Below are 10,479 nucleotides of genomic sequence, written 5' to 3'. Positions count from 1 at the left end.
AAGCCACAGGTGAACTCCAGGTAAACTAATCACACTACAGCAGCTGAAAGAGCGGATTATCAGACCAGAACCAACCTCCCCTCACCAGGAGGTCACAGGAAGCCAAAGAAAGAAAAAAGAAAGAAATGAAACGTTTAAAACAACAGAAAACAGCTCAACGACAACATAAGATCAAAGAACACAGCATGAGATCACAGCAACACGTCACACCAACTCACCCCCAGCAGAGCCAACAGGTAGAGGAGCTGGAGCACCTGATTGGTTTGATCAGAGTCACGTGGGCTCTGCTGTGTCAGGTCAGACATAATTAAATATGTCAGTAAGCTCCATTATGATGTTAAATACAAACACACCTGGGTCAATCAGTGACTGAAGGAAGAGGAATCAGTGCTGCTGTAAGAGTGAGATGATCCATTAACACAGAGAGAATGCGATGTCTGAGCGGCCCTGAACGCACCGAGAGCTAGTGAAGATGAGAGCTGGATAAAAAGAAGAGTAAAGAAGAGAAGCTTCTGGGCTAGTGTGAGTGTAAGGTGTAGTCACAGTTTATCTGCAATAAAAGAACATTTCACACTCACTGTGCTTTACATGAAAACATAAGAACACTGGAAACATTCAGAGAAACACACGAAGCACAATTAAAATGATAAATCTAATGAAACATAGAAAAGAACAGGAGAATTAGGAATATATTTTTAAAATGAAATAAAATTACCATTCAAAACAAACTGACCTGTTTTAAAGTTTGAAAATGTGGGAGAAAAATATATTTTCACAGTGAAACTTCTGTTGTCCACATTTTCTTTGAACATTTTTTGGTGGAAAAAAGAAATGTTAAAAATGTTTCTTAAGCTCATTCACATAAAACTTGGATGTGAATGTTCTTAAAGAAAATACTAGAAGTTCTACTGATATATGTAATCACTTTAGATATTTTTAGGATTTTCTTTAAAGATTTTTGCTCATTTTTGAAACATATTTACAAGACTTTTCTTGTCAAATTTGGGGGATTTTTTAAAACAAAACTTTGAAGGGACATTTTTAAGGAATTATTTGAATTTTCTTCCTGAAGGTTTTTCAAATTTTCAGAAATTTGGGGAATTTTTTTGCAGAATTTTTGGATTTTTTCAGACAAGGAAACATATTTTTTGGTGCCCGTAAATGATGACAACATGAGGGTTAAAATAAGCTGTAATAGGAAAGCAGTGGCCAACAGAAAAGTCCTGAGCTGTGATTTAAAGGAGTGAGGGTTGGAGCAGACCTCCAGCTTTCAGGGAGTTTGTTCCAGATATGTGAAGAAAACGCTGAAAGTAAACGCTGCTTCATCACATTCAGTTCTAACTGTAGGGACTGAAAGCAGAAAGGCTGCAGCATTCTTAGTTGTGTTTTGCCTTATTAAAAGTAAAAACTAATGTTTTTGTGTTCACTGTGATCATGTCTTTACAACTTCCATCATTATTTATTATGGAAACTGAACTTAACACCAACCACCTTCTAATAAGCTAAACAATAATAAAATGAGTTTATTCAGAAATACTATGGATTGTGTTCTTTTATTAAGTTGAGATAATCATGACAGATATTAATTTTCTGGTAATATATTAAACAAATTAAATCACTTTCCACAAAGTTCCCCGTTTCAAAAACACCTCTCCAGGAAGTGTGTTCATTCCAGATCACATGGCCTGCTCATTTGGTTTTATTTTGGTAATTTTCGTCCACTCTGTGGGCATTTTAGGTCTTTTGTCATTATTTTGTGCCTCTTGTGGCCGTTTTCAGTCTATCTGTGATCATTTTAGGTGCTTTTGTGGTCATTTTGCAATTCTTTGTAGTTATTTTATGTGTCTGTCATCATTTTGTGTCTTTAAATGATAATTGTCTGTCTCACTGAGTCATTCTGTGTTTTTCTGTGGTCATTTTGTGAGTTTTTGTGGTTGTTTTGTTTCTTTTTGTTATCGTTTTCAGACGTTTTGTGGGCATTTTAGGTCTTTTTGTGGTCTTTTTGTACCCTTTTGTTTCTGTCTTATTGTTGTTGTTTTATGTTTTTAGGTTTTCTGTCTTATTTTAGTTGATTTCAGTTTCATTTCTGTTATTGAAGCTGGAGAAAATTCAATCAAGTTGTCTTTGACGCCCCAAACCACACACCTACAAGTCAACTACAGCACTGTCCACCGAATATTCACATTATTAGGAATTATTCCGATATAAAACTGGGATGAACACAATCAGAACAAATAGCACCAGAACAGACAGTTATTCACAAACATGTCTTCGTTATTAATTCATATTTAGTCGTAACGATTTGCTGAAAACGTCTTAGATACGATAATTTACAGCTAAAAATCAAATCATGTTGGAATTTTATGAACGGAAAGGAGCAGAGTAACTTACAGACCAGCAGATGGCGGGAAAGGCGGCCATTTTGGAAGAAGATGGAATGAAAGACCATAGAAGAAGAAATTAAAGAACCGTAGAAGAAGAAGCAGGAGGCGGTTTGTTTTGCTAGCAGGACGGAGCGGCGGCGGGGAAGTTTTAACCGGAGATTTACCGTCTGAACCGGGAGAAACAAGGTAAAAACACCTCCGACACGTTCGGTAAAATGTTCAGTTGGTGTTCGTTTCAACGTCACTGGATTAAATTAACCAGAAACTGAGTTTTTTGGACCGCCGGAGGGCAGTTTATCTGGAAAGTTCTGCTGCTAGAACAGAATAGTTTCACCTGAAACTGGAGCGTTCATGTGTCTTAATGTGAGAGACGACAAAGGACAGGGAAGGACAGAACAGGTGAGGGCAGGGAAGGACAGAACAGGTGAGGACAGGGAAGGACAGAACAGGTGAGGACAGGGAAGGACAGAACAGGTGAGGGCAGGGAAGGACAGAACAGGTGAGGGCAGGGAAGGACAGAACAGGTGAGGGCAGGGAAGGACAGAACAGGTGAGGACAGGGAAGGACAGAACAGGTGAGGACAGACAAGTGAGGACAGACAGACAGGACAGAACAGGACAGGTAAGGACAGACAGGTCAGGACAGGACAGGTGAGGATATTTTGTGTCCTATTGTCGTTTTTTTGTGTCTTTGTGGTCATTTGTTTTAGTCGCTGTGGTCATATTGTGTCTCTTTTGTCCCTCTTTGTGGTTGTTTTATGTCCTCTTGAAGGAGTTCTGTGTGTCTTTGTGGTCGTTTTGTGTGGTTTTGTGGTCTATTTGCACATCTTTGTGGTTGTTTTTTGTCCCTCTGTGATCATTTTGTGAGTCTTTTGTAGTTGTTTTGTGTCTCTATGGTATATTTGTATATGTTTATGGTCACTTGTCTTTCTTTGTGATCATTTTGTGGTTGTTTTGTGTCTCATATATTCATTTTATGTCTCTTTGTAGTCGTTTTGTGTGTCATTGTGGTTGTTTTTTGTCTCTTTGTTATCATTTTAATCCCCCTTGTAGGGGCTTTGCATCTTTTAGTGATCATTTTGTGTCTTTGTGGGCTATTTGTGTGTCTTTTGTAGTTGTTCCGTGCCTCTTTGTGGTCATTTTGTGTCTTATTGTGTGTTTTTTGTGTGTGTGTGTGTGTGTTTGTGGTCATTCTGTGGTTCGTTTTAGTTATTTTGCATCTTTCTGGTCACTTTGTCTCTTTGTGGTTGTTTTATGTCCTCTTGAAGGAATATGTGTGTCTTTGTGGTCCTCTTGTGGTTGTTTTTTCTCTTTTTGTTGTAATTTTGCATCTTTTTGTGGTGATATTCTGCCTATTTTTCATACATTTTTGTCCCTTTGTTACCGTTTTCTGTCTTTTTGGTTGTTACATGTCTGTTTGTGACTTTGATTCTTTGTCATCTTGTTGTTTTTTGTGTTTTTGTAGTAATTTTACATCTTTTTGTGATCATATTCTGCCTCCTCTTGGTCATTTTATGTCTCTGTTGTCATTTTGTGTATCATTGTGACCGTTTTCTGTCTTTTTTGGTTGTTTGTCTCTTAGTGCTGGATGCTGCAGGTCTGTTACCTAAATCATTGCATCCTGATAAATTATTATTATATGTACCTGATGAATGTTATGAGTGTAAAAATGTTCATTTTATTCCAGTGGAACTGTAGAAACTCTGATTATTATTATTCTGAGTTGTGCTGGAGAGTCTTTAGTCCCACAGACACGTTCCAGTCGATGCTGTTTCCAGGTTTCAGTGCAGGTTTGTTGTTGTGTCGTCGCTGTATGACGTCAGTGTGTGTCTGCAGGTTGGATGATGTTCTGTCGTTGCTGCTTCGTCCTCATTCTGCTCTTCACTCGGTCCTCGGCTCACAATGACTTCTTCACCTCCATCGGTGAGTCTGAGATTCCTCCGAACATCTGACAGAAAAACGACTTTACTGGAGGATTAATGAGTAAAAAACAGGAATGTAGAATTTACTGTACTTCTGTGGGTGTTCTTAATGAATGTGAAAGTGAAGTAAATCAGTGTTTTTGTTGCTTCTCAGGTCAGATGACGGACCTGCTGTTCATGGAGAAGGAGCTGGTCTCCTCTCTGAAGGACTACATCAGAGCTGAGGAGCACAAACTGGAGCAGATCAAGAAGTAAGACCATGATCTGTTCAGTTACTGCAGATTAACATCATGAAGCAAGCAATTACTAAATTATATGAGAGGTGAACAGGTAGTTTATTGAATGATTCAGCTCCTATGAGGCTGTATCTTCAGGTCCTATGAGGCCGTATCTTCAGGTCCTATGAGGCCGTATCTTCAGGTCCTATGAGGCCGTATCTTCAGGTCCTATGAGGCCGTATCTTCAGCTCCTATGAGGCCGTATCTTCAGCTCCTATGAGGCCGTATCTTCAGGTCCTATGAGGCCGTATCTTCAGGTCCTATCAGGCCGTATCTTCAGGTCCTATCAGGCCGTATCTTCAGGTCCTATCAGGCCGTATCTTCAGGTCCTATCAGGCCGTATCTTCAGCTCCTATCAGGCCGTATCTTCAGCTCCTATCAGGCCGTATCTTCAGGTCCTATCAGGCCGTATCTTCAGCTCCTATCAGGCCGTATCTTCAGGTCCTATCAGGCCGTATCTTCAGGTCCTATCAGGCCGTATCTTCAGCTCCTATCAGGCCGTATCTTCAGGTCCTATCAGGCCCTATCTTCAGCTCCTATCAGGCCGTATCTTCAGCTCCTATCAGGCCGTATCTTCAGCTCCTATCAGGCCGTATCTTCAGCTCCTATCAGGCCGTATCTTCAGCTCCTATCAGGCCGTATCTTCAGCTCCTATCAGGCCGTATCTTCAGCTCCTATCAGGCCGTATCTTCAGCTCCTATCAGGCCGTATCTTCAGCTCCTATCAGGCCGTATCTTCAGCTCCTATCAGGCCGTATCTTCAGGTCCTATCAGGCCGTATCTTCAGGTCTTATCAGGCTGTGTCTTCAGCACCTTTAGCTCCAATGACCTGCTGTAGACAGAGGTATCGCTTCTAACAAGCTTCTTGCAGCTCCTTGGGAATTTTAGTCCATTCTTGATGGGCGATGGTCTCCATCTCAGCGATGTTCTCAGGTCTCCGTGCTGCAGCAGCTTTCTTCAGACCCACCACAGATTCTCCACTGGGTTTCAGTCTGGAGGTTGTGATGTCCACTCTAGAACCTTCCAGACTTTCTTCTCTAACCAGCCTTTGTTGGTTCTGATGTGTGTTTGGGGTCGTTGTCTTCAGGGACTGAGGGACATTCTTGTTAAAGAAAATCCTGATACTTCCTGAATCCATGGTGCCTTCAACACGTTGGAGATTCCTGGTTCCATTAGAAGCAGAACACCCCCACAGCATCCCAGATCCACCACCATGCTTCACAGTAGGCAGGGTGTTCTTCTCCTCGTAGGCCTCGTTCTTCCTCCCAGACATTCCTCTGATCCATAGGACCAAAGAGCTCTAGTTTGGTCTCATCAGTCCATAGAATCGTCTCCCAGAAGTTCTGTGGCTCTGGGAGGTTGGTTCTAGCAGACTGGAGACCATTGTTCATGTGGTGTGTCTTCAGAAGCGGTTACCATCTAGGAGATCTGGCATTAAGTCCTTCAGCATGGAGTGTCTCCACAGAAACATCAGTTCCTCTTCCAGCCAGATCATCTTGCAGGTCCTTGACAGTAACCCGAGGGTTCTGGTCCATCTGTCTCCAGGAACTTTGATGTTCTCACTGATAGCTTTTTTTTTCTCCACCATGTAGTGTAGCCACAGTACCGGTGGCTTTGAACTTACCAATGATTCTTCCAACAGAGTCTCTGGGAACATTCTAGAGCTTGGAGATCTTCTTGGACCCATTTCCTTCCTAGCAACTTTTTCCTCTCTAAACTTCAGGGGTTGAATGTGTCGTGATGTTATGTTGTGTTACTCACATTGTGGGAACATAAATGTTCACACTGTCTGATTGTGGGTCCTTTCAAAGACAACAGACAGGAAGTCAGAAGGTGAGTTTATAAAGATCATCCAAAAGACTCATTTTAATCTTAAGCGTTAATCTCTGGAAATCAAAATCAGTGTGTTTGTGTGTATTTTCATGTATTTGTGTGTGTCCAGGTGGGCCGACAGACTGGACGTTCTCTCCTCTGCTGCCACTCAGGACCCTGAAGGTTTCCTCGGACATCCAGTAAACGCCTTCAAACTGATGAAGAGGCTGAACACGGAGTGGGGGGAGCTGGAGAGTCTGGTGTTAACAGACATGTCTGATGGTACACAAACACAAATGTTAAATTAAATATTATAATTGGCGCTAAACTGTGCAGACCTTGTGGGAAATATTCTGTAAATTACAGCTGATGTTTAGTAAATTATGAAGAGATTTAAACACTAAAATCACCTCAGTAGCAGCAGCGACTTTCTGAAACACAGAAACATCAGATTTATTTATTGGTGGTGTTCCAGCGTTCATCTCCAACCTGACCATCCAGAGGCAGAACTTTCCCAACGACGACGACCAGACCGGAGCAGCCAAAGCTCTGATGAGGCTTCAGGACACCTACCAGCTGGACACCAACACCATCTCCACTGGAGAGCTGCCAGGTCGGTAAAACCACAGTGTTTGGAGGGAAAAGGGGATTAAACGAGAACGATGCCATCAGTTTTACCAGGAAAAAGTCTGAACATTTAGAGAATAAAGTCACAGTTCTGGAGGATATTTTCCAGCCAACAGCTTCTTTGAAAATTAACAAAGTCAGGAGCTTCGAGTTTATTACGATGATATTGTTAAGAATTCCTGATGGAGAAAAGGTCTGGTAATGGAACTAAAGTGTGTGAAGAAAGATCAGTAACTGAAAGCAAACTAAAATACACAACTTGTTTTTTGAAACATATTAAAATGAAATCATAAAACCAAAAGTTCAGTGTTACGTTGGCATCTCAGAAGTTCACACATCTTTCTTTAATTTCTCATTTTATTTTCAGATTTATTTATTTTAATGGCCCATACTTGTTTCTATGCTTATTTAAAGTCTATATTATTGTTTTTTGTTAAATATTTTATTTGCCAAAATTCATCTGAAAAAGTAAAAAAAAAAATCAGCATAATACTAATCTTATATAATTCCTCAACCCTGCTGCTACAAACACAACTGAAATTTTCTAGGACAAATATTCAGCTTGTGACATTATTCTCCAAATATTTATCAACAATGTTAATATTTTTGGAATAAAAAATGTATTTTCACTCTAATTTTACTTCAGTACGTGACAGAGATTCTGTAGTAGTGAATATTTTGCACAAACAGTAAAAATAGAAAGAAAAGAGGACCCAGACTTGATCCCTGAGGAACTCCAAAGCTAATTTTGGCTGATTAAGATGCAGAATAGTTTATAAGGATCTGGTTTGGTTGGTGTTTTGCTGTATGAGGATCCACAGAAACATGTTCATTGTTTTAACTGTACTCTTTCTTAAATATGTGGCTTCATCTGCATGTATGTCAGAACAGAAACAAGCTTTTAAATGTCAAAAAATGTGAGATTTTCCAGCTCTGATGGTGTTTCGCTTCAGGCTCATCGTCAGTCACCTCCCTGACAGTAGACGACTGCTTTGATCTGGGGAAGGTGGCGTACTCAGAGGCTGATTACTACCACACTGAGCTGTGGATGGTCCAGGCCCTGAAGCAGCTGGATCAGGGAGAGACGTCCTACCTTGTGGACGCCGTCACTGTCCTGGACTATCTGAGCTATTCTGTCTACCAGCAGAGGGCGCTGGAGAGGGCGCTGGGCTTCACCAAGAGGCTATTGAAACTCGGTCAGTCCGCTGAATACAGAAATCATTCTTAAAGAAAGGAAAAGCTTGTCTTTATTGTTTTTGGCAAGATAGAATAGGACTTGATAACATAAATAGACATTCATAGTGTAAAAACTGATGCGAAAATTAGTTTTAAATGGAAAAGTTGCACCAAAACAAATACAAATCTTCAGCATCCACACAAAAAATCTAAATTTGTTCTCTTCTAGTTGCTTGTTTCAGTCCTTCCAAGATTTCGTGGGCATTTTTCAAGATTGTTGTGTCCGAAAATGCCTGAATTCGCGGCAGCTTTTCAAAAAAATTGCAATCTAAGTTGCGATATTTTAAGCTTATTTGTTGCCATGAAATTGCAGGAGACAGTGACAACTGCTAAAAAGTTGCTTTTTTTTCAGCTTTTCGAACATGTTTTAACATTGTAATTTACAATATTTATTCCAAAATTAATTCTTTAGCTCCAACCCATTTCCACAAAAGCTGACACACCACGGTGGGACATTAGTAGCAGCCAGATACTGGTTTAACATGAAGTGGTTGGTAGATTTAAGGCACTACATGATAATTTACTATTGAATGAATCATATTTGTACATATCTGTCAGTAGCTTAAAAAGTTAATTTCACTTCCTGGCACACACGTGTTCACACACACACACACACACAGCTTAATTAACGTGTATGTGTACATACCAGATCACGTGACCTAAATATGTAGCTGGCAACTGGAATTGATGGGACTCAGAAACACCCCCACAATTTAGTCAGTTGTTCCTTTTATCATTTCCAATACGTCCCCAGTGGTAGATTTGTTGTAGGATCACAATCATGTGATCGTCAGCAGGCTGCTGAGGTAGCGTTCACCTGTTGCCATGGTTACCGTGCCGCTATCAGACGCTGTGCTGCTACCTCAATGGGAAATCCTTAACAAACCCGTGGGTCCAGACTATAAGCTGCATCACTGCCGAAGTCTAATCATTTGGTCCTTGTGTCATTTCTGACCTTCCCTGAAAATTTCATCCAAATCCCTGAGTCTGTTTTTGAGTAGGCTGGTGTTGTCAGAGTGGTGTTGTGACTCACATGTACTGATCATCATATAACTCCGCCGCGTTCCTTGACGGAATGATTAATCTAACTCACCTTCATTCTTTCAGACCTGCAAGGTCGTGCAGAATTTGCGGAGTTCAGTTGAATTTGCGCGATCGCAACATCGCGAATTCCTGGAGAGACTGTTGTTTTGTCCAAACAAACCTAAAGATGTTCAGTTTAGACTGCAGCTAATTATTTCTATTTAGTTATATCAGATAATCTGTTATTGATCCCACAATGGGGATGATACAGCAGCATCAGTCAACAATACAAATAAATAATAAATATTCAGTATGCAAATGAACGATACACATAGGAATTAAAAATAGTTATTCCTTCAACAATGTTGATATTTTTATAAAACTCACTTTCATAATTTGTGAAATCTTTATTCTTTTCATTAAAGCACAAAGAAAAATCGAGATTTTTGTGTCCTGTTTGCAAATATTCAAAATATTTCACAATTCAACAGTGTTTTAAACAATCACTGGACAAGTTTGATGAGCATAAGTGAGAGATTTTAGGGTTTTTCTGGATCAACATCAACAGCAGAACCACAGATGAATGTATTTTAGAACAGGGCTCTGCCTAATTAAAATCATGAATGATTGTTTTCTTGGTTAATCAAGATGCAGTAACGAGTAAATAACAGAATAAGGAGCCTTGTTTTATTACAAGCCTGATGAATTTAAATGTCCTCAGCTAATTCCCAATGAAGGATCAGTTTAGGACAAATCTGTTAGTATAGAGACACCAGGTTGTTCCTGAAGAGAACTTTCTCTTCTTATTTGTGTTATCATATATAATAACTATATGTTTCTACTATGATATCATTGGTTCAGAGGATCTCAGGGCTTAAAGATGCAGTCTCACATTATTAATAAAATCTCTGATAACTGATGGGTTTACCATTGCAGCTTTTGTTCCAAAGGAGACTTCAGCTTTATGTCTTCATCTGCACTCATTTAAACTGGTTTAAACTGACCTGAGGTTCTGGTTCTACCCGTCAGACCCAACACACCAGCGAGCCAACGGGAACCTGAAATACTTTGAGTACCAGCTGTCCAAACGGAAGAAGGCCGAGGCGACGGAGGAGGATGACGGTCGAAGTCCACCTGATGATTACCTGCCTGAGAGGAAGAAGTACGAGCAGCTGTGTCGAGGAGAAGGCATCCAGATG

At 40.3% G+C, this 10,479-nt stretch overlaps 1 protein-coding gene across 3 annotated transcripts in view; it reads left to right on the top strand.

Annotated features, from left to right (window-relative positions):
* Window positions 1-2,447: 2,447 nt before the first annotated feature.
* Window positions 2,448-10,479, top strand: part of LOC110969280 (prolyl 4-hydroxylase subunit alpha-1-like) — a 31,340-nt gene continuing 23,308 nt past the window's right edge. For all 3 annotated transcript variants that reach the window (XM_051939852.1, XM_051939851.1, XM_051939853.1), the window contains exons 1-7: window positions 2,448-2,570; window positions 4,220-4,306; window positions 4,460-4,556; window positions 6,525-6,676; window positions 6,870-7,007; window positions 7,975-8,217; window positions 10,310-10,479. In XM_051939852.1, the coding sequence (XP_051795812.1) occupies window positions 4,225-4,306; window positions 4,460-4,556; window positions 6,525-6,676; window positions 6,870-7,007; window positions 7,975-8,217; window positions 10,310-10,479 (882 nt within the window). In that variant the 5' untranslated portion in view covers window positions 2,448-2,570; window positions 4,220-4,224. The remainder of the gene's footprint in view (window positions 2,571-4,219; window positions 4,307-4,459; window positions 4,557-6,524; window positions 6,677-6,869; window positions 7,008-7,974; window positions 8,218-10,309) is intronic.

The sequence above is a fragment of the Acanthochromis polyacanthus genome, chromosome 19 (assembly GCF_021347895.1).
Source record: "Acanthochromis polyacanthus isolate Apoly-LR-REF ecotype Palm Island chromosome 19, KAUST_Apoly_ChrSc, whole genome shotgun sequence".
Taxonomy (NCBI): Eukaryota; Metazoa; Chordata; class Actinopteri; family Pomacentridae; genus Acanthochromis; species Acanthochromis polyacanthus.
Note: the sequence above shows the minus strand (reverse complement) of the source record. Positions and strands in the feature narration are given on the sequence as shown.